Source organism: Pleurodeles waltl, chromosome 4_1 (assembly GCF_031143425.1).
Source record: "Pleurodeles waltl isolate 20211129_DDA chromosome 4_1, aPleWal1.hap1.20221129, whole genome shotgun sequence".
NCBI lineage: Eukaryota > Metazoa > Chordata > Amphibia > Caudata > Salamandridae > Pleurodeles > Pleurodeles waltl.
The window spans coordinates 601,493,708-601,520,808 of NC_090442.1; the positions used below are offsets into that span (position 1 = coordinate 601,493,708).

Here is a 27,101-nt window from a genome sequence, read left to right on the forward strand (position 1 = left end):
ATTCGGTAATCCGGCACTGGCAGTCCCCTCTATGCCGGCTTTGTAGAGTCTTTGTATTAGGGTGTCATGGTCAGCTGTGTGATAGAGGAATGGAATGTGCCATATATGTTGTGTTTATGCCATTCTTTATTCCTTAACATCGAAGGGATATGTTTTACTTGGTTATTAACTTGCAAATCATCCACAGGTACTCTCGATCTGCCCATTACACCAAAGGTGTTTGCATATTAGCATCAGAATTCCAAGCTGGAAAATCTATAAGAATGTTCTCTGCAAGTTTGTTTTGTGGTGCTTTTCTATACTCAATTACATTGTAGAGGAGTTCTGTATCGTCGGCAGAACCATTTTTATCAGTAAACAAGAAAACATGCAACTAAGTTTCGAGGAAGTCACATTTTTACAAGGAGGTCCTAAACTGAAGGACTTCTCTACGGTTGTTAAACAAAGAAGCTGGTAGCTGCCTCATTTCGAGTGCCCCTCATTAGTCTGGTTCACACCACCCCCAAATATTAAGGTACTGCAAAGAGCGGTGTTTACTAGGCAGTATTACCATATCATTCCAGAGTCTCCACCTCAGTTTTCGTCACAATGTGGTAACACAACGCTCTTTCGTGCAGTCGGAGATGCAAATGTAGAATGTTGTTGTTTTTTCTCAGCGTTAACAGGTTTTACTTGCTGAAGATGGTGCAGAGCGAAAATCCTGGGTTGCCGTATATATGGCACATGTTGGAATCCTGAAATGGGGGGTTGCACCCAGTAGTTGAAATGGAATGGAAATGTAGACGTGTGCATACTATCTATCCAGCTAACGAGTTTCCTGCTGAGGAGTGACTGTATTCCCCCACTAAATGCGTTGCACCAGCTCTGAGAATGGCTGGTACTCTCCCTTTCAAAGTAAAGAAATGCAGATATTTAGTATCTGTAGTACTTTAAAATTTAAAACACCGTGCCTGTATCAGGACTGAGGAGAGACTAGGAAATGGCCCAGAGAATTTCTAGCACTGCAGCTTTGTGTTTGGGTTAGTGCTGTCAGTTCTCAGTCTATGTACTTTGTTGGATGTAAAATTGTAGTCCTACTTCTGTGTCTGGGCAATGTCTCAATATTTGGTTTTGGGGATCTGGTCACCAGAACTTTATCTGGTATCCGGACCACACAGCAGCGCTAATCTCCCAGACCCGTTAAACATCGTACATTATAAACATAAGCAAATAAAAATATTAGTGCACTTATAAAACCGCGGTTTTATGGGCAGCATAGATAAATTTACACCTAGACCCCTCACAGTTGCAGGGCAAAGGGAACAAGCTCTTTTTGTCCCGCATCCCCGGCCACAAAGACACAGGGTGGGTTCTGCTCAAACTCCGAGCCGTCCTGAGAGTTTTATGACTGTCGTCGCAGAGCTGGAGTCTTTCTGCGCTGTCGGTCGTTTTTTTAAATTGAGGTCTACGCGGGTTCTAAACGTAATTATTTAGTTTCTTAAATGCCAATGAAAAATGGAGCTGTGAATGTGAGGTTTAACACAGAGGTATTATTCACGGGGCGTACTGTGGCCGACCCGTAACAATGCTGCAGTGTTTGAAGCAGGAGTTAATCAAAATGTGAAACATACATGCCTCATTCTGTGGAGAAGTGTGGCTCAATGGTTAGAGCGGCAGACCCTGAAGCAGAGATCTGGCTCAAGACCAGGGTTCAAGTCCCACTTCGGCAGGTCTTGGGCTCAATTCCCCTTGACCAGATAATTCTCACCTCGGTGCCTAATCTAATTCATGGGTCCCACTCTGCAACTCTGGGCAATAGCTTGCTTAATCTCCACAACGGCCCCAACAGCGCTTGGATGCCTGGTTTCACCCTGGGGGTGCTCAGGAGTGGGTGCCTCACAGGGAAAAGCCAGGAGGGGTTCCATAGCGGTATGAGTACAGCGCCTTGAGACCCTAACGGGTGAGTAGTGTGCTATACAAGTGCTAATTTACATTTTTTACATTTACATTCTAGTGCGCAAAGTTTCCAACGAATATTTAATAGCTGTACAGTTTGTAATATGTCAGGCTGTACTGCGGCCATTGGTTTTTGGAGGGGGTGGGGTTGACTACTGAGAATGCCCACTGTGCCCCTGACATGGGGTCAGCAAGGAGGCACTGGGCGCCAACAAGGGTTGTGCTCGATTTTATTTTCAAGATTGCCTTTGTGTGCCCACCTGGTGACATTATACCGGATTGAAGTGGTTTTTCTGCCACTTTGGCATCTTCTCAGTGGACTGCGGACTAGGGGGCGGCTTTCAGAGCTCGATGGACTGCCATGACCCAACCATGCTGCAGTAGACTGGGTCTGTTTGCGGCATGTTGAGTGTGGGGCCGGGTCGAACATTTTTGCCAAGGTTCATTTTCATCTCCAGTCTGGCCCTACATGTTACAAACCCAACACAAAGGGGCGTGCCCCACTCATCACACACCGAAGCCTAGGTGGTAAAGGTGAAATAAAATTAAAAGGAGACACACTTTGGCCGAAAATTGCTACACATTGTGTGTAACATTACTTAGCACTGAGCACTTCATGAGCCCGCTGTGAACTCATTGGCATATGGCGGGCTACACGCCAAAGATCTCATTAGTCAGAAGTAGTTTGTTGGTTTATTATGTTCTATTGTAAACAATAGAATTGTGATAGTTTAAGGTGCTATGTTTGAATTAAATGGTATTTGCATAGCACTGAAAGGCAGCAGCGTACTGTACAAAGTTGAAGGCACAGATGCATTGCATGGGCCTGGAGGGCCGGGCTTCTCGGAGCAGAGGGGGCGTTGCGTTTCATCCCAATGTAGTGTTAATTAAAGGAGTGTTTCTTCAACCCTTTCCTAAATTAGATTGGGTTGGGCAGTCATGATGGATACAGTAATGCCACCGCCTTGGGGGTCTATTTGGGTAGCAAAGAGGTGTTTTAAATAATGATGAATATCTTGAAGTATACTATAAAAGTCAACTATTATTTCACACCTTTGTAATGAGATAACATGCTAGTATCTTTAACACTCATTCGTATTTCACCTATTTTCTGTGCATTAACATGCTTGTGTGATAAGTAGGATACAAAACTTTTCCACAAAAAATACTGTTGAGTGCTGAAAATTCTTTGGGAGGGTAGGAGGTTCACATTCTCCGCGTTTCTTGCTGCGCACAGCTCATGGCATGGGTTGGCCGCCCACGGAGGGTTTGGCACAAAGCAGCTGTGTGCAGCAAGGGTTGACTGCCCGCAGCAGATTGGGTGCAGGCATGGCAGGGCCTAGCAGGAGGTAGGAGGATGTCAGCATTGGTGGTTGGCCATCTGTATATGGTTGGATACAGACCTTGCATCGAATCTCTGCCTCCCCTCCCCCCAAAAGGTGTTCGCGGCTGAGGTTGAAACTCCTGGATGTGCTATATGATAAAACAAACTGTGAAAACACCCAAGGTTGAAGTCAAGGCATGGTTGGCTTTGTTATGATACCTTAGCACATGTTTATAAAAACCTCAGAAATTCCTCTACAAACACAATAATGGTTACAAGCTAATCAGTATTCATACCAATCAATGACAGCACCGAAGAGCAAAATGTAATTAAATAACAAGGCATAATTAGCTCAATAAATGATATATATCCAGAGTAATCTCTTTCAAAGTGACAAGAGTAATTAGATATGCACTCCCATCCGTGAGATGATTTACAACTTTCATAATTGGAGCTGTTTCATTAAGAGTGAGATTATGAAAATCAGATTTGTGGTGTAGGCTAAGTCATTCTTAATAAAGCTACTCTGTAACTACCGTGGTTGCGATGGAGCTAGTGTAGTTATAGTTAGGTCAGACTTTCCATAGGAACGATATTTTTTTGCCTTCTCAATAACTTTGGCACTGTTTCACAAATCTGCAAGAAACTTTCCAAAACAAAAGGTTCATCCACTTAATGGAAAGTTTGCCCTGATCTATCAAGTGGGGACCAAGGAAAGGAGGAGTCACAAAAGTGTGATTTACCATTTAAATTCCCATAAGAAAATGCTGACACCAAATATGGCACAAAGATAGAACTTTGCTCAGAAAGCATGTTTTTGTTATTTCTGTATATCTGTTCAATAGTCTTTAAGAAATTGGAATTTAAAAAGGTGCTCAGGGTGGCATGAACGGATTAACTCTAATAAAAGGTTAGAGTATTCTGGAACAGTGGGTACTGCAGCACCTCTGCAGTTCTGAAAATTAATAAAATAGTTCTAATTGGCCACTGGAGCTTTTTCTCCCACTGGCCACTTCAGTACATCCAATCCAAAGAAGGATCTGTGGCACTGAAGTAATCTGATTGGACCTCCATCTCTTCCCCCTTTCCTTTCCCTTCTGCCCCTCCTCCTCTTGATTTTTGCCCACTTTCTCTATCTTGCGTCCTCTTCTACGTTCACTCTTGTCTCCCTCTCTTTTTCTCTCTCGCCGTACGTTTCATCCCCTGACTCCATAATGCTCCCCATTTCACCTGCCTCCATCCATTTATCATTCTCTTTTACCATGTGCCCCCATTTCCTCCTCTCTGCTGCCGCTATCCCTATTTTTCTTCTCTTTTCCCTGTGCGCCCCATCCCATTGTCCCTCTGTTTGCCCATCCATGAATCTCATTCTCACTCTTTTCTGGTGTCCTATGTCCTTCTCCTTCTCATCATTTCCTCGTCCAAGTCTCTCTTCTCTTTCCCTTCTGTCCCGTCTTTCACCTTTCATATTCTCTCTCTCAGCTCCGTCGTTCCGCACTCCTGTGCTCCTGGTCCGGGCGTGTGTACATTGCAACCTGGGTTGCTCTAGAATCAGATGTTTCTGTGTTCGTAATAACAACAGTAGGTGCACCCCTGACATGCCCTTGTCCCCCCGTCCTTTGGTTTTGATTCACCCTAATAAAGCAGTGTTTCTCTGTAACTCTGACACGGAGGGGCCAGGGGCAGTTCATTTCTTGTTTGATTCCTGCTAACTTTTATGAATGTTGTCTTTAAGTGCAACTCCCTCCCCTCCCCAGAGTAATGGGGCTTGCTGTTGGGAGTTGAAGAATATTAGGTAGAGTTTTATGGGGGGAGCAGGAAGTTGAGACGGGCAATGGAAGGGGTCTTGTGCAGGGGTGGCGGGTAAAGGGGCATTAGAGGTGTGAGTGCCCAAGTGCAGTTTGAGCCCCCGTATTGTATGAAACGCCTGTAGAATATAAGCCTCTGTATACTATGGTTTATTTCCCTGTATGTGTGTCCTGCAATACGAAGGCCTACGCTGCAGAACTCCCTCTGTAGAGTATACCCCACACCGTGTGATCATCTCCCTTCCTGTAGAGTACAACCCTCCTGTACTGTATACAACCCCTGTACAGTAGAAACTTCATGTACAGTATGACCAGCCTACCTAGTAAGCAATCCACTGTGCAGTGCGGCCCACTCTATAGTGCACACGGTTTTCATTATGGGCTCATAAACATTAACCTTCCTCCCCCGTCAACAGATAAAAAACAAAGAGGAATGTGGTGCAAATTACTCCGCTTTCCCCCCTCGCCCCATGTCGCATCTGTGATCAGAGTGGCTCCATTCCAGGTGGCAGGTTGTCCACAAAGTCCACTGAGTTCACAGGCCTGGAAGGCCACCAGTTAGACAAGGCACCCAGCACAGGGCCAGGAAAAGCGTTAACTTAAGATCAGGATTGCGCGAGCCCGGACCTGCAAGACTTCAGTCCCCAGAAAATAGTGCAACTGGTGGCCACCAGCGACCGCTGCTACAACTTAAACCGCTTTATTGTCACATACCACCAGTGTTACCAACTTCATTAGTTCTAAATGTATGTGACAACTGTAAGAGCCTGCAGCTTCCTAATCAATATCCTGCATCACAATTTCTATTGGTAAATCAACTAGATCAGTTGTCCTTTATTTCATACTAAGCAAATGGTCAAATCTATGTAAATGCATGAATTATGATTTAAATGTAAATTTAATTGTCTAAAGTATTCACAGCTTTGCTTTCAGACATCTATATTTACATTCTTATGCATTTGCAGGGCCACTGGGATTATGCGGGAGGAGAGGGCCAAAGTATGCGGCAGGGCTGAGTAATTTAGGCTGCAAGAAAAGGCAGATTATGCAGCATAATGTGGCACATTTCATAATATTCTTGCTTTATTATTTCGTTGTTTTTAAGCTTAGTAACACTGCATGGGCATTGGTTGAATCTCCTTAGTGGCAGTTTAACACCCATATTTAGCAATAAGCAACATAAGGTGACCAGTCCAGTTTTTCCAAGGATCTCCACTGCGCAGCAACACACGCCGCTCCATTTTTAGCAACTTTTTAACGGTTTGAGCTGGAAACAAATTTTTTTTTTGTTAAAATCGGCAGGATATGCAGCAGATGATGGATTATGTGGCAAATATGGCAAATCTATAATTATGCAAAAATAGCCGTGGCCGCACAATTGCATAACTCCAGTTGCCCTGACCTTTACATACAGTATCTCTACTTTGGTTGTAAAGTAGGCCAATCCTTCTTATAGAAGAGATAATTCAGGAATGTGGAATCCCTTGCTGTGACATCACTTCCCGTGACCTCGCTGCATGTGACATCACTACATATGCAAAGTAGTGCCCCGCACTATTTTTTGTTTTCAGGACTTGTGCTCTGGGCATGACCAATAATAGTAGTTATTGTCTATTTCCTGTTGCTCGAGCCCTTGAGTCAGCTGGGGCTGTGACTTAGCATTATTGACTGGATCCACAGACATAATTTTACAAGATTGCATATGTTTGTATTAATGTATTTTAAATGTTCATTGAAGTATATTGCGCTTAAGCGTTGAGTTGCCAGCACACATTTGGCCATGTATCATTTTAGATCCCCCTCCAGTGTTTGCTCCGCGCTTGCTCCTGCCCGTCTGGGAAATCAAACTGATAGGAGCGCACACAGAGGATAGGAGCTGTGTGTATAGTTCTAAACATGGGATATTTCAGTGAGAAGAAAGAGTGCCTTATGCGAGCTGGGTGTCACCCTTTTCCTGGATACATTTTAGAGATGTGTCATTTCATTCTGTGACAGGCTGATTTGTTAAAAGCAGGCACTGACTCGCCAGCAGGAGCCCAATTAGATGAATTTGGAGAATCTGTAGTCTTGTATTTCTGAACTGCCCATGCACTCTTTCTTTTTCAGCCTTCTCTGAAAGCCATGAGTAGGTCGATTACAAAGCCCTTAAGGTGACAAGAATCCCTGGTGTTTTGCCCTCCTCTCAGCATCATTTCTGCTTCGCTGCAGTGCTGCCTGTGCTCGCGTCTTCTCTAATGGTAAACAGCAAACGACGTCTATTGTGCCAGCTCTGTAGACTTTGAGTCTATTGCTGCTAGAGGTCAGTTGATGTCCAGTACGGGGGGTGAGTACGCGGATGTAGAGGTTCAAAAGAGAGAGAGAGCAAAGGAGGTTTGGGCTGAGGGCTGGCCTTAGGGCAGTGCAGCCGTACCGGGTGCTGACCTGGATTGGGGGGCGCTGACCTCAGGGGGGCGCTGTCTTTAGCAATAACTTAGAAACTTGGGAGGCACTTGCTGAAAAGTTCCTTGTGTGTCCAGCCTTCAGGAAGCAATTAAAATCTCAAGATACCTCTTGTGATTAATGTTCCTGCTAGAGAGAGAGATGAGAGTTTTGTCTGGGGGCAACTTTGACTCGCCCTAAAGTAGCGTAGGGGGTTAATATGCCTGCTGCAAAGAACAGACCTATATTTTATGTGGATAGCTGAGTGGATTAGTAAAGCCAGCCTTTACAAGCACTTTTGAAACAAATGAATGTATGTGAAAGGGGGGCTATAGAGGGATGAGGCTCACATTTGCCGGGTGGTAGTGAGGGAATCCGAGGAGGTGGACATGGGGCAGGTGCCAAAAAAGACCATCGCACAGGGCGCCACCAGCACTAAAGCCGGAACTTTTTTGAGCTCATATGAAACAATCTGCCCCCTGTGTTTGAGGTGGTTCCTACCTGGTGAGGCAAAGAATGGATAGTGGTCAAAGGGATAGTAGACTGTAGCCACCTCAACCACAGCGTAAAGGCAGTGCTAGCGATGCGACCCGCCTGTTGCATACTAGGGTCAGAGGACTATCAATGGTCAGAAGACCTCTTTATGTTGAGCAATTTACGCACACTTTTTTTTAGTCTCCTATAATGCTATAGATATTGCAGATCCCATACTTAAAGAAACTTTTCAAATCTTGTTTGGACCAAGTTCCTGTGGAAATAGACAAAAAAAAGTATTTCAAAAGTTGGTAGACCTGCAACTTGCAATCTCTGTTTATGATTTAATTAGCTCATCTCATATTGTTGGCTGAAGTGATAATGTGACTTATGGAGTTGTGATCGCAGTCATCGTGTTGTGATATGTGCATCCTTTATAGTAAGAGTAATTCCATACATTTTTGTTTACTACGTGTCTTCAACTGAAAAAAATACTATAGAGAGTAACCTATATCTAAAACGGACCTCTTTTTCGAAATCATTTTGTAACGTATGTCATATGTAACTGTTCTGTGTATGTTTGACTATATGTGCACTTTGGCGAAAGCAGCATCTCACTGCATTTCCACGTAATGTTGGTGTATGTCCTGCGGCCGCATTTTCCAAAGACTGTCCCTGCTGAGACCGGACAACCAGGGCCAGCGTATGCTATAGAGTGGCAAAGTATACCGGAGAAGATGCTCTTTTGAACTGTTCCTCGACCCTACTTTGTTTAGAACACCCAGCAACTAGAAATGCATTTTAAACATGCACAGTTTTCCTGAGTGTTTAAAAGCAATAGAGTGATGATGCCTGACACTTCAAGTTGGACTCTTTTGTGCCTCTGATCCACGTGACTGTCTGGTGGGAGACAATGCACATTCTTTTCTTGGGTGTGTGAGTGTAAGTGTATTCCCTGCAACCAGCCTTTAATGGCCACATACTCTGATACGGTGGAGTGCTTATTTGTAACAACACAAGTCACCCTAAATAAAGTGAGTCAACTGTCAAAAGAGCATAGCTCTATTAAAAGGATTCTGCCTCCACTGAAAAGATATTGAAATCCGAAATTCAAGTACTATGTCAGTGTTTCTTTTTCTTCCTGAATCTGTCCAAATGTGTTTAATCCTTTTGGCAGCGTGGTTTGCTGTAATTTCTTCTTTTTGTTTTCTCTTGTTTTCCTCAGTCATGCGCAGGAATCCATTTGGAATGGACATCTGCTGTCGAAAAGGGTCTCGAAGCCCCCTTCAAGAGCTTTATAACCCAATCCAGGTCAGTGTACTCACGTTACTCAATGCACATCTTCTGCATCACACCAGCCAGCCTTGGTGCCGCAGTATGGGGCAGATATAAGCCTTGTCGCACCCTTTGAAACAGTCTCCCATGCATTCTTCAACCTTTGTCTCCCAGGGGGTGTGTCTCCAGTGCACTAGTTGGGTTAAAGGCATTATACACTTCATGAAATAGAAAAAAAAATCCTGAATTTGGCATGGCCAACCCACTTCAATTCACCGATCTTGCAGCCAGATGTCTCGCCCACCATGGATGAGATATCAAGCAACAAGGATCTGTATTTACCAGATATTACCCGAGTGGCCATGGGCAATGGCCACTGCCCTGACGTTACCCCGTTAGTACCAGGGACTGGGCATGGCACGGCCACATTCAACTGATGAAGTTCAGTCGCCATCAAGAAAAGGTACGAGTCTGCTCCTCCCGCCACAGTACTAAAGCCCGCTGGTGACACTGACCTAAAGTCAGCGTGAAGAGATGTGTTGTGCCTTTCAGCTTCACACTTCGAGGCTCAGGGAGGCAACTCCAGAGGGCAGGATCCTGTAAGGAAAGCTGAGAACAAATGTATCTTTCTTTAATTAAAATGCTGTTCGTATAGGCTGTCATATCTGCGCCACTTGTCTTAAATTCGTCCTTAAATGTTTTTTAGAATGCTCGTGGGCAGTAACGTTATGACCCGAACAGGTGACTCAATGGGTGGTCATCAGACTCGTACATGTTGAAATACATTTAAGATGGATGTACTAGAACTAGGTTAAGTGCCCAATACAAATTGATACCACTCTAGGGAACAGAGTGTGCAGGTGGAAGATTGTCATAAATAAGGAAATCTTTGAAAAAAAAGTAAGAACATTTTGGCTTTGTCTCTTTAACATTGAGGTGGTTTAAGTAATACGCTGAAGGAGACTGTGGAGTGGAAGGGACCTTCTCTGTCCAGTGTGCTTTGTTGTGCTAATATTTAAATGCCCAGAAAGCAGATTGAAAGTGATGAGAGGGAGTCGGTGCATCGATCGCCCGGCTCTGGATATGCGATATGTTCACTTGAGTTGACACATCAAGTGTACAGCAGCATTCTGAGTGCGCTGCAACTGATGGAGGAAGGTGATGCACTAGATGCACGCAGTAGACCAGTATGGAAGCCACTGTCGCTCCATCAAAATGGCTCAGCAGGTTTAAGAACAGGCGGGGCCTCTCTTGTGCAATGTTGTTTATTTAGTTGTGTTCTTAAGAGTCAGAAGAGATCAATGACTTATCTAACTGCATGGTACTCATCGGCATTCGATCACAGTACAGTAGAATTATTTATACTTTGCTGAATCTGCAAAGGATCTTGCCCCTCGGATGTGTAATTAATTATGCAACACCTCTGCAGGCGGATTTTGTAAATGCTTTATTATATGTTGTAATTGAGCCAGAGGAAGATTACAGACACCTGCAGGGACGACACCTGCTCACAGCCTCCGATGTAGGATCAATGGGATAATGAACGGGTAGCTGCTAGAAAGACTAGAACGCTCACCTTTCTCTCCCCGCATGCTTCGCGGGGGGGGAGGGGGTGAGGGTGAGGCAACAGCGTTATTGGACGGGTGCCATCCCTCCCGATGGCTCAAAAACCGGTAAATAGTTCAGCTCAGTGGCTCGTTTCCCTTTAGTTCCATTTTTTTCTGATAGAAAAGTAAAATCAAGGGAGCATATTATATGAAATCAGATAATCAAAACCTGTGGTTATTTTGTGCATGTTGTTTGCTATCGTCACCCTGCAGTTGAATCACACATAAGACATTCATTTAATTTTCTTCTCATCTCATGGTTTGTTCGGGCTGATTATTGAGCTTGTGCTCCTGGTTGGGTAAGTGGTGACAAAACCTATTTTGTACCAATCTTTCCATTTTTATAATACATTCAGCAGTCACTGGTCTCCTAATGCCACCGCGCCTTGATCCCATTTTCCGACCTCATATGTAGCTCCTTGAGTTGGGGACGACCGTTTCTGGTAAATCCCAAACTACGGCCACACGCTTGAGGCACAACCAGTTGAACTGGTATGCGATCACCTGGTGTGTAAAGGGGGTTGGTAACTTAACGCATTTCGGCCCTCCTTTTGAGTGACCCATTAAAATTCCCTATCCCAGAATTACTGATATCCAGGTCCTAGTAATTCTGGGATGGGAATGACAGGCATAAATCAGTGTTTCTGTGTCAATTCCTGCATATGTTTCCCTGGTGTTTTAGTAACTTAAAATTCTGTGTGAAAAACAAAAAACATATCATTCCAGTGGGCCTAGTAACTCCTGTCCATCAGAATGTACAGGGCACGTGTAATGAGGCCCGTAGTGCCTCGACCATACTGAGTTTCAAGAATGGTGAATATTATCCTGTGCCTCATTACAAACATTCACGTTTATTTTAGGTCACCTGTATTTTTAGTTATTTTTTTACCCTTTTTTACATTACAATCAACTGTCCAGCAAGCACCTCCGCGTGCTTGACAAAGAAGGCACAAGTAATGCATTCTACAAGAAGTAGTTGCATAACTCAATCAGCAAATATTCTGCAACACTTCAAGTACATATATTTCCAAAAGGTTTGGCAATGTAAAGGGGCACGATAGCCACTTGTCTATTAACAAACGGAGGCCGCACCATGCTCCCAGAGCTACATAGCGATGTAGGCTCACACAGAGGGAGTCTCCGTCCTTAGGGTGGAAAGGACAGAGAAAGGCAGACGGCTGAATCATAAGTGCATTCACACTTTCTGGAGGACCCCCTTTCAAGAATGGTCTTTCACAGAAACATTAAGAAGACCTGTGGCAGGCAAGAAAAAGAGTACCCCCAACCCACAAGCACAGTACCGGCTTTAGGGCGGTGCGGCCGCACCGGGTGCTGACCTGGATCAGGGTGGGGGAGGAAGGCGCTGACCTCAGCGGGGTGCTGTGTTTATCAAACACTAATTAAATTTGGGATTTCAAAGCACCTGCTGAAAAGTTCCTTGTGCGTCCAGCCTTCAGGAGGAACTTAACATGTCAAGATAACTCTTGTGATTAATGTTCTTGCTAGAGAGAGATCGGAGTTTTGTCTAGTGACAGTTCTGACTCACCATAAGGCATCGCAGAGGGTTGATATGCCTGCTTTAAAGAACAGAACCATATTTTATGTGGATAGCTGAGTGGATTAGTAAAGCCAGCGTTTATAAGTGTTTTAAAACAAATGAAACATATGAGAGATGTCATAGAGAGGGATGAGGAGCAGTCTGCAGGCAAAGAGGGGTGTTTGGGAAGAGAGGCCAAGTGCCATGTGGAAGGAGTTTTATCAGCCCAAGGCGGCAAATGCAGGAGAGCCTGTATTAAGCTTTGATCATAACAGGGACTGTCTTTGAGCGTGCTAATACACAACTTGTGTGGGTTTTCCCAACTGTCATGCTTATTCAGCGAAAGGCTGAATGCAGACCAGCTGCAGCCTGTCCTAATGGGCAGAGATGCCACACCCCTCACTTTTTGCCCAATAAGAGTGTCTGTCAGGCTGAACAAAGGTCACCCTGACAGACACTCAGTGGCATAACAAGACTTGAGTTGGTCCTTCTGCAAAGTATATGGAGGGGTCCCCTCACCGACCCAGACAGGCGCTGTCTGGCCAGAGGCCCACCCCATGCACAGTGTACTGTCCTATGGGTGCCTCCTGGAGCCTGGGGGTCCCCCACACTGCAAAGGCAGAAGGGGCTAATTTTACACCATTGCAGACACGCTTTATTTTCAGGCCATGCAATCAGGAGCTAGACATGCACTTAATGCGCAGGCTCCTGGTTGCCTGAGCTGAACGTTGCTGGGCTGAAAATGTCACCGCTCCTATGGCATGACCGCTTCAGCCTGGGAAGCACCTCAAGGCCCTCTCCCTCATGATGAAGTGGAGCGTCACTGATTGCCTTGGACCTGGGCACTTCAGTTTTAAGCCCTGAAGTGCCCAGAGCCGAGTGTCAAGCACTGACACCTTGTGACAGACTGGGGTGGGGCCAGCAGTCTCAGTGACCCCATCCCACTCTGTGACAAGTGAGGGACTGCTGTCGTCTCCCCTGGCTGACCTTAAGCAGCAGTCCTAACCCTCCTGGGACCTCGAGGCTGAGCTGCACATGTAGGTGTGATTTTTTTTTTAGGCAGAGCTCTGCAAGTAAACTTGATTTTTTTTAAATAGTTGGTGCATGCATTCATGTATATATATGAATATTTGGGAGTTAGTGTTGTAAATGAATGTGTGTGTGTACACACGTGTGTGGCTGCATGGGTGTGAGTGAGTTTGTATGTGTGTGTGTCTCGCCCCCTGCTAAAATTACTGGCTGCTAATGCATACCAAGGGGCAATTAAACAGCTGCTATCTTGATAGCTCTAGAAGCAACATAAGGAAGCTTTTTCTAGCAGGTAGGGTGGTAAATGTATGGGATGCTTGTACAGAAGAAGCAGTCATTAATGGAGTTTAAGACAGATTGGACCGCGCTTTTGGAGGGGACGGTGGTATAGCAGCCAGTATAGATGTCAGGCTGCAAGGGCTTGGTTGGTCTTGTATGTACCTGTATCTCTACATGCAGATTAAGAAAGCACAATCACTAGTGGCCACACTTTCCGTGCCCAGTCAAGAATTTCTCAGGTTAACGTACTTCTTGTTCAATAGGCAGAAGTGCTTTTCCCTCCTCTATGCATGATGATTTTTCTGTCAGCCTGTGCATAAAATGAGACCAGTTTTTGGGTACCCTTTGAATGGAGACAGTGTTTCAGTGATGCCAATAATGAAATAGTACAATTACAAGTTGGCAGGAACTTCTCTCACTAACACAGCGTAAACATTTTCCTCGAGTAGCAGAGGAAGCCGCGTATCCTTCTGCTGTAGGGGAACACAATTCTTTGCATACATTTTCATGAGTTATTTTTGTAAGTAGACTGGCTTCATATTCTATATTTAGTCACTTTCGATGCTCTTGAAAGTCCACAAAATACATCTCTTTAGAAACCTTACACTAATTTCCTGTAGTTTCTGATTGTGTATCTGCGCCAGCGGCCAATCAGATCTGCCACTTACGTTTGGTTCACTTTCCACATGAAAAAGAGAAGTCCAGCTAAAAAGCATTTTCATGGAACGAAGTTATCATGCTCTGTAATATCCTTGAGAAATTGTTTGACTACAGAGAAGAGATAAATTAAAAAAACACAGATTAAGGAGCCACTTTCCACCATGCTCTATAAGCCAGAACATCTTGTGATGAAGTGCAAATCAAAAATGCACTGAATGAAATGAGCCTGTAGTAGCTCACCCTCTTCCATCTCAGCCCACCATTAGCCAACTCCAGCCAGCACTCATCCACATTCTGATCAATCATAACAGTCCCACATTGAGACCCACAACAAATCTCAACTTGGAAGGGGCAGAAAGGGGCATTCCTTCCGAACTGAGATTTGATAACCTACATATCAATGTTTTGAGACCGCAGTTCTGGTCCCAAACCATTGCCCAGTTACTGACTCCTTCAACATAAGTAGGTATGCAAAATCAGATTCCATGTGCAAAAAGACAGTGCAGAATTTGAGACTACATTTTGCAAATGGAATTTTAATACATCAGGCCGGCCAGACGTACTAAGCTTTTTTCCAGTCTCAAACGGTCTGGGTCACAGAATCAGGACATTTGCAATCTCAAAAATGCCATCTCAGATGAACAAACATCAAATTGTGATTCAGTTACATATTACCGAATCTTAATGTGTGTTTACAACCAAATACTGTAAGGGCATCCTTGCAAATACCAAATCCAGATGGTATATATTAATGTTTTGTGACCGAATTCTGGTCCCAAACATTAATAATTACTGACTATTAACATACAGTGGTAACTCACTTGCATTTGAAATGTACAAGAGAAGCAATTGCCCACGGGACTACTGCGTCGTCTTAAACAAATAAAAAAAAAAGAAACTTTTAATTTAAACATAGTCCCATTTACCTTTAGAGAAACAAGCTGAATAATAAAAAAAAAGCTTGCTTTATTAATGAGCAATCACAGAAATGGTGGTCTTCTAAACCAAGCAAGCCACCATCCCTGTGAAGGTGGTGATTCATAGTGGGTCACAAATTGCAACCCATATCACTAATATTCATGAGGTAGATCAATTTGTGGCCCAACTAAAATAGCTAATTTTAAATTAAAAGTTTCAAACATTAGGAATAATGATTTCCTAATTGTGATCCAGAGAAAATCATAATTTGGAATTTGCTATTCTGAATGTAATACATCTGGCCCACAGGTCCTTCCTGCACTGATACACAACCAGAAGATGTCCTTCCTTAAATAACATGGGGCGTGTAACTCTAATCAGACCCTTTCCCTACCTGTGACCAAAACATTCCATAAGAGGTCAGGGATATGGTGCTCCAAAACATACACACATTCTCTGTTTAGAACAGAATAAAGGAGTACTATAGTGACATGTTTTTCTTTTTTGGTGGGGCCTGCAACTCAAATGATCTATTTTCCCTTTAGACAGTTGTACAACACGAGGTGTGTGTTTATGTAAGAGCATGATGTCATATGCAATTTTCTTGCACTTCAACCACAGACTGTATAGAAAGGAATGTTGTGGCAAAACATTTATCCAAGAAATATGTCGTGATTTTCTTTAGCAAGTCATGATTGGGGCACACGTCCGTAGGAGAGGTTTGGGAAACATAAAAAATATAACTTCAAAGTTTTGAGTGTTTTAAGCGTCAGTGGTGCGTTTCCAAAAGTTATCAGAAACGTACTCTTTATAGCCAGACACTTGGAATTAAAATACTAATTCCTACTTCCTGATTCGGGTATCCTTGCGCGTGTCAGGGCGGCCTCACTTTAGAGGGCTGAGGGTTACAGAGTGAAACGTTCAGTGCCGCAGAGTGCGAGAATCTCGCTGCGCACGCGAATACCGGTACTTGTGGGTAAGTAGCAGTGATGTATCAGAACTGCATTATAGGAAGTCCTCTCACGGTTTCGTGTTCCAGGAGTTCACACGCGACATTTTTGATTGCTTGCAAAAAATAGTTATTTTCTTTCTTTTAAATGTGTGCATTATGCCAGGCACTTGTGAAACGATTTCACAGACACTGTGGCGTATTATCAAGCATGGATATGACAGGAATAAAATGTCAATCGAGAAAATAAACCTCCGTGAAGTATAATTCCGGGTTACACAGTTTCTCCTGATGTCTGGAATATTCTGCTTGGTATAGAAGCCGCATACTTGGGTGGAGGCCAGAATGGTGAGGGTTATAACATCGATCGATATTTACAGGGCGACAGCATCAGGTTAAAGAATAATTTGTGTACTTGAATCTTGCGACCTAAAAAGAGTGACTTGTAGATCTGACGTTAGGCCAGGCGGTGCGCATTTCAGCCTGCGACCTTGCGCGAGCCGCATTCCTTCTTGTAAAGCGCCTTCTCTATTTCTCTCCATCTTCCTCTCCTTCGCTGACCACAATCACTAGTCTCACAATACATGACAGTGGTGGAAGGCGAAGGGGCTCCACGCAACACTAGTGGACCGTCACAGCATGACATGACCGATCGTTGGCCAGTTTTAATGCTTGTTCTTAAGTTAGATATTGTCTCATTGTTCCTGCTGTCTTGTTTGTCATTGTGATGGCCATCAAGTTATGCACAATTGATGCATTAGGCCACTGAACTATCTGACCAGGGACATACTGTCTATTTCTCTTAACATAGCCCTATTCTTTCATAGCTCTAAGAACAATTACAGTGCCCTCTTCATCAAGATACCTTGCACAGACAAGCCCTTCACATCTAGGGTCTCACAACTGAAGCTGTCTCAGACTCTGCATCTCCTGACAGTGTTTATACCTAAGCATGGGCGTAACAAAGACCCCCGCAGCCCTGGCGGTGCGGGTGGGGGGCCTGAGCTCCAGGTGGCCCCCTCAGGCAGCACAGGACTGACCTGAGTGAGTTCAAAGGAGGGGTTCTTCCATGTGTTTTACAGTGGGCCCCCTCCAATTTCGTTAGCCACTGTACTTAAGTGTAAGACCCTGCTACTCACACATGGCAATTTTTAATGAGATTGTGTTCAGTCCACTTCTGCCACACCCAGCTACCATACAAAGGCCAAAAAACTGCTGATTGAGAGGTGTGTGCCATGCAGGTTGTCCTGTGCAGTGTTCGTCAGTAGCATCATGCTTAGTGAACCAGCTTTGGACAGAAGGACCAGACAAGCGGAACAATCAAAGATTGCACAGGCCCCTCCTTTATGTGGGTGTATGCCAAGAGAGATGTACATATACACTCTATCTGTACACACAGCTCAGGCAGTAAAGGTGAGGCCTGTAAACAGCGGGGGCCTGTGGCAGTTTTTTCATAGGTCATCTGGATGAAGGAGGGCTGCCTCAAGCTCAGCTCGGACAAGACCGAGATCCTCATCCTGTGACCCTCCACATCTGCCTGGGATGATTCCTGGTGGTCTGCAACACTCTGCACCCGCCCCACCCCAACAAACCATGCACGCAACCTCGGCTTCATCCTGGATTCATCTCTCGCCATGACCCGCCAGGTCAACTTTATTTGCATCGTCCTGTTTCCACACACTCCGACTTTTACGGCAAATCTTCAAACGGATCCCAGATTACCTCCGCAAGACTGTAACCCAGGCCCTGGTCACCAGCAGGCTCAGCTATGGCAATGATCTTTACACCAGCCCCTCCCAGAAGAATCTAAAGAAACTACAGCACATCCAGAATGCCTCCACCAGATTCATCCTGAACATCCCCCACTGCAAGCACATCACCAAACACCTGAGAGACCTCCACTGGCTCCTTGTCCAGAAAAGGATCCACTTCAAACATCTCATACATGCATACAAGGCTGTCCACAACATAGGACCTACCTACCTCAACCTCTGCATCACCTTCTACTCCCCGACCAGATCTCTCCGCTCCACTCAAAAGGCACTAGCCACCGAACAGAAGACCTCTCCTGGAGAAAGATCATTTGCATACCTCACGGCAAAGAGATGGAACACCTTGCCTCTTTCCCTCAGGCAGTCACCATTGTTACCTCAGTTCAGAATGGTCCTTAATACCTGACTCTTTGACTGAAGCACAAAGGACCAAACCCCCTCAACGCCTTGAGACCCTTATGGGTGAGCAGTGCGCTTTGTAAATTTTGATTGATTGGTTCACCTCTGCTGAGACTGGAAGATCCGATGTTCCAGTCACCCTCTTAATTAGCTTCATACAATGTTCAATTTATAATACCTAACAACTTTTAAACTTAGGAGTGGTATGATGCAATGTTTGCTTCTTGAATTGGCAAACTAAAGAGTATATTTAGAAGGAATGGGTTTGAAATTATATCCTAGTACTGTACAATTTACTGCTGATGAAAAATGAAAGCAAAGATTGTGGCCAAAAGGATTATATATCTCATCCTCTGTTAGCAGACACCTAGCACTGATATTCAGTGGTAGCCACTGCAAATCTCAAGGGGGGGTAGGGAGAAAGGGCAAGGGGGTGGATAATAAAATAAGTTTAAAAAAACATACCTGTCTGCTGCCGGCCACCTCACTCCTCTACCAATGGTGTTGGTGTTCCAGCAGTCTCTGGGACAACAGCACAGCCCCTCCCCCCCAACACAATCCTGGCACTGCTCTTATGCTATAATAGCATGAGAGCAGCACCAGGATTGGTCTGAGTGGCTTGGTCTGCCGCTCAGACAGTGCACTGGAGTATATGCTGTTTCTCCAACCTGGCTGTGCAACACAGCTGGGTTGGAGAAACCTAAGTGCGCATGTCAGTTTGGCAAACTGACATGCGCACTTTTAAGTGCACTCACTCCACTCCTACTCGCATGGACCAGCCCTGCCCCTCCCTACTTATGCTGGCTCAGCCATCAGCTGAAAATTAAAACAATAATTAAATATCATTTTCCTTTGCCATTGCAGAGGAGTTGCCCATGTTGATAGTCCTACTTCACTGACATGTATGTTGTGTTGCAATTGCTGAGCTCCAGGATGTGGGATGAGTGACTTTTGTCACAAACTTTGTACCTCCGACTCATATCAGGTAAGGTGTCAGCATTGTTCCACAATGTGTGTAAGAAAGTGGAGGATTCTGAGGGGGTTTATCTCATGGCTCTTTATCCAACAAATGTGACATTCGTTATCATGAAACATCTTAATGCCATGGTAGAGTTTGAAACAACCCTCCATTCTGTGTGGTGCATCTATGGAAAACAACTGATAGCAAAAGAACTTCAGGCATGGATGGCATTTATTTCCCTTGCTTCTACTGCCTTGGTAAAAGTCAGGTGTGAGATCTGTCACAGGTGGCGTTTTTGTTGAATTAATCATAAATCATTCACAGTGAAAGCTTGGTTATACTTCAGATGTCCACACACAGGATGGATGCCTCAGTTTAAGAGGGGTTGAGTTTCGGGAGCTTTCAGTAAGTGCTGCCCAATTTAGAGCAGATCCTTTGACAAATGTCCACCTACCCACATATATGTTTTTTTTAAAGCCAGACCCCAACATAAACTCTGTCGGATCTGCCAGTCTGGCACGGCATTAGGGCTACCATCAGTTTTCTTTTCCCTCAAAGGTGTTGCTTGGCAGCTGCTTTGGGAACAGATAGTACACTTGAAGGACATACAACTATCTAAATGGCTGGATTCCTGCGGCTGGGGCGGCTAGGGCGGCAGAGGCCCCACCCGTTTGACAGCCAGCCCACCCAATGTACACCCTTATTGTTATGAAGAAATGAAAGCTAGTATTCAACTTACATAAATATTTATTTTACCAGTTTCAGCTTTCTTACTATATTGTGAAGTCTTCGTTGTTAAAACCACTCAGATGCCTATTAGGGCTTGCTTCATCCATATCAAAATCCTAAAAATAAAATCCAGTGAGTTGAAGATATCTTATGTCGAGGGTTCCTTCTAGAATCATGCAGCCTATATTACTACAATATGTGCATCGCAAGTCATGAAAATGTTACAGGGAAGCAAAAAAATGCAAAGAAGGATTGAAGCTGGATTAGAACCCTGAATTCGCAAGTCTAAACAAGGCTCCGGGATCGCGCTGTCGCTTCGTGCACATTAGTGGAGTTCTGATGTTAAGCGGCTAATAGCGTACAGAAAGGGACAAAGAGCTCCTCCTTCAAGTACAAGGAGAATAACACAGTATTTTAAGTAATGTGGCCCACGTCTGAGGATTAGCTGGAGGAAGTAGGTATTAATGCAATTACTTGATGAAAGGGAAGTGTGCAGCGTTCCGTGGAGACTCCATGTCTTGCGCGACTGCGCGCCGGGGCCTGAGAAGGCCATGTCAACCATTCCCAAGAGCGTGGGACTGTGCTGCCATGTCTGCTGTGCCAGGAAGAGGTTCCCTCCAGTAAACTTGGGTGAGCGACTTGCTCACTATGCACAAAATAATATTGAAGGTACTGTTGCCCCTGGCTAGTGAGGTGTAAGCCTTACAACGTATGCGCTCGACCATAGAACGCCCCGGGCCTAGTTGTTTCTTTCCATTTACCTTTGATCGAGTGCACTCAACTCTCATGTATTCAGATTAAGCAGGAGATGAATTAATGGAACTTTTCACCCCTCCAACAAAAAGGGGTTTGCTTGAGCAGGCAGCAAGGAGGCCTAGTCTTCGGAGGCTCCCCAAAGAGCGCGCTCCTGCCCGATGCAGACGGAACGGAGCTCCCTGCAGCGGCGGGCTCCACAGGCAAGCCTTTCTTTCCCAGATTGTAGTGGCCGTGCACAACCCTGTAAAATAATCCCTCCCTCCATCCGAGACGGGAGATCAGCAGCACTCAGCAGTCAAGCTGTGAGCGTTGTCCGCAGAAACAAAGGTTGTAGTGTCCGCTGAAGAGCGCACTCGCTTGGCCCTACCTTAACGTGTGCGTCACACCCCGACCCTGAAGTGTGGAGACGAAGGAAACACCCGCGAGCTACACACTGGCCACCAAGAGGGCGCTTAGAAAGACCAAGCCTTGCCACCCCAAACCGCATTCTCATTACAGCACACATCGGCGATTTAATACACAGTTCGATTTTAGGTGGAAACACTGCTGCAAACCTTTTAGTCCTCTTGACTCAGAGGTAGAGATGCCGTCGCTGCAAGCCGGCGTTTCACTGCTCTCTCGGAAGGTAGTAGCTGGCATCCATGCGGAATACCACGCCAGTCCTTCCTAGTGGCGATTTAAGCTCCGTAAATTAAGATCGTCTTGTAAATCTGCTTGTAGCGCTGTAAAGACAGAAATAATGTGTTTTGCACTTAAAGCTGCGAGGGGAGATTTTTTTTTGAAAGAGGGCTATCCTTTTAAATCCTCCTGTACCACATCTCTGTGGGAGTGCAGCTAGTTGGGACTTGGGCACAGCACCCTGGAGTAAGCAAGCCAGTGGCTGACTTCACGGAAGAAGCTAGAGAGCTCTCTGGACGGCAGGCTGTGGTCTCCTCTAATACTCCCTTCCCTCCCCCCTTCAAAGCAGAGTCAGGCCGCTCTTCTAGCAGAGCTCAGGACCCCAAGTCTCATGCTCAGCTCATACTCACCAGGCAGCTGTACTGATGACCAGTGCGCGCAATGGAAAATAGGACCCGGAGGCCTCCATAACGGCCCACACTCCCTCCGCCAGGAATACACGAGACGACAAGCTCTATTCGTTGGAAGAAGTATCTTTTATTTTCAAAAAGACATAATTCAAAATAACTCATAACTTCAACAAGCCAAACATCAAATAGCAAGTATAGCAAGGTTAGTCAACAAAGAAAACAATTTTATTTACATGTTACTGAGAAATTCTTGTGACCATAACCAATCTGACAGGATCCCTTCCTGTCCTGAACCACCATTTGGACCACACAGGTGACCCATGTCTCACCTGTATCCATAGGAGGGACGGTTACCCTGACTACACGGTACCTTGTCCTCCAGTTTCGGGTTCCGCCCCCCCTCCAAACACCAATCAGCCCTGGGGTGTAATGGGGGGAGCCAAGAGCTGGAGCCCCATGTTCTCCCCCAGCGATCTGAGGTCTCTTACCCCCTGATCTGGTGTGTACATCCGCTGGTTGGCTCACAACTTCAGGATCCTATCCCAGATGTCCTCCTGGGGGCCCCACCTTGGGGACCCCCTCCTATTGTTTCTAGTCACATTTCTTATCTCAATTTCCGCCACAAGGGCGACTAGGGCCCAAAAGGTCCTTCGCCCTCCCCACCCAAAAAGAGGCTGCAGGCAAAACCCCACATGTCACGGATAAATTGGTTGGTCCCTTCGTCAGATAAATGAACCTGGTCGCTGTGAAACATGTGCGTGCCTTTCAGCAGTTTGTAGGGGATAATCCATAAACGCCCTGGGCCCGGGCAGCGTTGAGGGCGACCAGGGGCCCAGAGTCCTTCGCCCTCCCCATCAAAAAGGAACCATGGGAAAAAGGCCCCAATGACCTCACTGCATCGGTCCGTGCCCACATCAGAGATATGCACCTTGTTCTTAGCATCTGACTGCACCACCACTAATCCTGTGTCCGGTATTCCCCGTATGCCCTGAACCGGGGCAGTACCATGGTAGGCTTACCCTTCCATGACCAAGTCTCACCTGTATACGGCAAAGAGGTCTGGGAACAGAAGTCCCCCGCCACCCTCCACCTTCAGGACCAGTCGTTGTAGGTGAGCGACTCTCAGCCCGACGATCACCACTGTGTATGCCGCGCAGCCCATGCCGGCATGGGCTTACGGAGCGGAGGCAACCTGTAAGCCGCCTGCCAGACAAAGGAGTGACTGAGCACTCATAAACCGTCCTGCTACTGAAACAGAAGAAAACAAGCATGAGTGTGTTTTACAGAAGCGAGGCATAAGCGAAGCAGAATAGCATTTGCCAATGCATCACCGGCTGAATACAACGCCAGCAGCGGACAGGGGGCCCCTAGCCGCTTGCTCCTGCTTCCCCTGAGAACATACCGGCGTTTGCAGCCGCCCCTTGAAGAAATGACCGTCAAATAACCAGTTGGGGGCCGCAGTTATTCTTGAGTCCGCCGCCCTGTCTGAAGAGAGCCAATACCGAACCCGTTCATCTTCACCCGTGTGAAGGAAAACCTTGCTGAGGAAGCGCACACCTCTCCAATAGGAAATGGGGGTTGCTGCCGTGGTCTCAGTAGAATGTTGCTGAAGCATCATAGGGTTCTGGCCGGAACAGGCCTCCTAGGGAGGGGACCACGGGGGTTCCAGGGACAGGGCGAGAGAGAGACGGCCCGATAAGATGAGGGAGAGAGAGACAACCTGCAATTGACTCAGCGAGGGTTTGCTATGCCCCCCGCTAGGCTTGCATTGGGCAGGGAAAGGAACCCCAAGGCTCGAGAAGGGAGGGGCTCGTGTAAGCTGTGCAATGACACATGAGATGTGAGTGCAGTCATGCTGGCGCACATCGGTGCCCCTCTGCCAACACCACCATGAAGAAACAGTGCCAATTCACGGAACGAAGAGATATGTATTTGCCAAACATACCTATGAACCCAAGGGCAAGGAACTAAATAGATATCATACGGATACCTCTTTGAATTGCCTGATTCATTTACGGACTCACAGTAGCTTGGTTACTGTAAAATTGGTATTCATTGTTCTGACCTCAAAAGGATGAACGGATGGGCTCCCAAATGATTAGGTATCTCACCCGCCATAGGTGAGAGATAGGGTGGCCCGGGGCAGGAGCCCCCATCCCCCTCAATTCGAGCCACTAAGGCAATGAAATATGTTCGTGTTTCAGCCTTTCATCCCGCGATGCAACCAAAGGTCAACAGAAGCTCCAACTACCAGCTCCCATTGCTAGTTACCTAAGATGCAGACATTGTGGCACCATCAGGGTGCTACGGAGCCTTCCCACCCTATTTCTTGCCAGACCTTCCTTAGGTGCTGGTGGTGCACGCGCCCCGGCTGTGCCTACGGGTAATAATGCAAACCCTAGCTGGTCAGGCTATCCCAGCCCCAGGGGCCCCCTTGGAGATTCTGTATATGACTGGGGTTCTTTTTCTACTGCCCAGGCTTTAAAGGTTGGAGAACACCGACAGACGCAGAGTAGCATCATGTTCTATGCAAATCCTGCGGTGAGCCATGTTAACTTGGCACACTAAATTACCTATATGTAATGCCCCCTCAAATTATTGCTGAGGAAAATTGTTCCTGTGCCAAGAGAGTATTTGGTGCCGACATTGCCTTTTTGTGAGGCCTAACCGCTGACCTCGTCCCTGCCCCTAGTTCAAAGCAGGAATCGGGGATATACATTATTGCTATGTATTAATGCTTGCATGCGACCAAGCCCAGCCCCCTACATGCTTTACGAATTAGAGTTTGCTAACAAGGAAGACCTACCCCTTGATTGAATTCAATGCTTATTAATTGGTAATGCCTAATTCAGTTGTACCATTCCATCCACCTGATGGTACTTCTCACACACTTCTGCAAATTATGAGAAGCGATGAGCCGAAAGGAACAGTACTATAACCACTGGCACAAATACCTGTTACCTACTTCTCATGTTACATAAGCGCCCAGACAATAGTTCCATATTACCTGAGATCCCGTGAAATATTATTTTTTTCGAGCATTCCTGCCTATGAATGTGACGGTTCTATATATATATATATATTTGTATTTATTTATTTATTATTATTATTATTATTTTTTATTATTAATACGTTGGATTCAGTGTACCCCTGTGCTCACTTACTGCACCCCACCTGGAGCCTGCATGGTTCCTTACCAGTGCTAACATGACCTACATGACTTTAGCAACTGAACATTTTATTTGTTCCCTCTTCATACACTCCTCATTGAATTTTCACCTGCAAATATCCACATTAGAATCAGAATGACCAGCAATTAGCACGACCAGTATCTCCAACCTGCTGCTCCCGGAAGTATTGGTCACTAACAGAGTTTTGGGACAACTGATGAGACTGTGTAATAAAAACCCAGGACAAACCACTGCTTCCCATGAGGAAATGCTCAGACGAAAAGGCCCCATCACCGCTTAGCACCCTTGTGAACAAAGCACCTCCAGCCTGGAGACTTTCGTCCCTCCCTAAGAAACAGCGAGGCGTCTCGTCTGTCTCGCCGAGAAGGTGAACCCCGGATAACAAAGGCGCTAAATCTACACTCGGGAACAGGGATGCTGTTAAAGTATATATGTCGACCCATCACCAAGGATTCATACAGTATGTGTGTCGATTAAGAAATGTTTCTAACCTGAGATTGAACTACCTCAAAGGAGAGTACTGAATTCAAAAGAAACTGTAGACCAAATGTACTTACGCGAAAAGTAATTGCGCTTGATGATAATTCATAGCACTATTTATTTTGTTGTTACCTATGAAAGGATGTGACTGTTCATTAACCAGCCAAAAGAAGGAGAGAAATGCCTTTCTTAACTAAGAAGGAAGCGTAGTCTGGGCGAACTTAGATTGCCCATGCAAATCCAGTGCGATATATCAGACACCATAACAAGGCCCAGAACACATGAGGGTACAAACCCACCTTCCCCTACTCCGATTCATCGTTCAACCAGTTTACGAAACCCCTGCCGCCCCAGAGGCCCTAGACCTTGCCACTGAGCTATAGCTCCTTAAAGTGCAACTAAACCCAATAAGGTGAAAATCTTCCCTAGGGAAAGACCGCCCTTCCCGCCATTTGCATATGGTGAGAGTATCAGCTATTGTGTTTTTTTTTTTGGGGGGGGGTTACTCCAATAGCAAAAGCTATTGTTTCGCATACATATCATAGGCCATATGCCTAAAATTGCTGCTAAATTTTTACCCGACAGCATTCCATAGCTCCCAACCATACCGTGCTGCGTACTAGCGAACAAGACAGCACAGCCACACCACCTAGTTGGGTGTCTGTCCACATGTTTGCTACAACAATTTCCATTGAACATGACTAATTCCGCACTTAAGACCAAGCACCATAGGGCGAACTAGAACAGTAAAGGTGCCCTCTTTTGGGTTGGTATCCATAAAATTACCACACATGCTCCCCTATGATCACCAAGTACCCGTAGTCACCGGTACCTGTCTTAATGACCGTCATAACACCCTCCCAGCCCAGTATGGCTCAGCCACCAGACTGCTGTGAGGGATCCCTGGCAGCATCCATTACGCGCAGCAGTTATCAGCTCGCCATGATTAAAACCACTATGACAGTAAAGAAGCTATATAAAATAGAATATACTCAAGGAACCGTTGAGATTTTTACTTCAGGATCTCCTCATTATGAGGCAGGCGCTTTAGCGACCCAAACCACAGCGCTCCAAACCAAAACACCATACTTCCAAAAGGCTGCTAGGGCAGCTGGCGCCCCGCCTCGCAAGCCAGGGAGCGCGCCCCGCCTAGGCACGAGTTCGGGGCCCCTAATGGAAGCATTAGATGTGGGAGACCAAACAGATCGGAGACTGCCCCGGAACATGGCCCTGAATTCTTATGCTTGATTGACATAGCATTCGAGAGTACTACCCTGAAATTGCACTGTAGATCGATACGCTGCACATAGCACCGCTGAAAGTTTAGTGAATTAGAATTCTTGTAAATCTGTCCCTCTCGTCACTGGACATGTTACAATACAGTCAAACGCACAGAATTACCAAGGCAACCTTTTCCAAAAAATCTCAAATTTTACAAGCGCCTCGGGCATGTGTGTCCTCCACTATTAAACCGTGTTAAAATTGTGCAGGTTATCAGTTAAAAGATAATGCAATTACTCCAGATGAGGTACGGGCTCCCAATCACGGCCTGGCTCAGTGCAGATATTGCTG

At 45.7% G+C, this 27,101-nt stretch overlaps 1 protein-coding gene across 3 annotated transcripts in view; it reads left to right on the forward strand.

The window, feature by feature from the left end:
* The window catches only part of CHST11 (carbohydrate sulfotransferase 11), a 484,533-nt gene that overhangs the window by 189,289 nt on the left and 268,143 nt on the right, over positions 1-27,101 (forward strand). For all 3 annotated transcript variants that reach the window (XM_069229006.1, XM_069229004.1, XM_069229007.1), the window contains exon 2: positions 9,185-9,270. In XM_069229006.1, the coding sequence (XP_069085107.1) occupies positions 9,185-9,270 (86 nt within the window). The remainder of the gene's footprint in view (positions 1-9,184; positions 9,271-27,101) is intronic.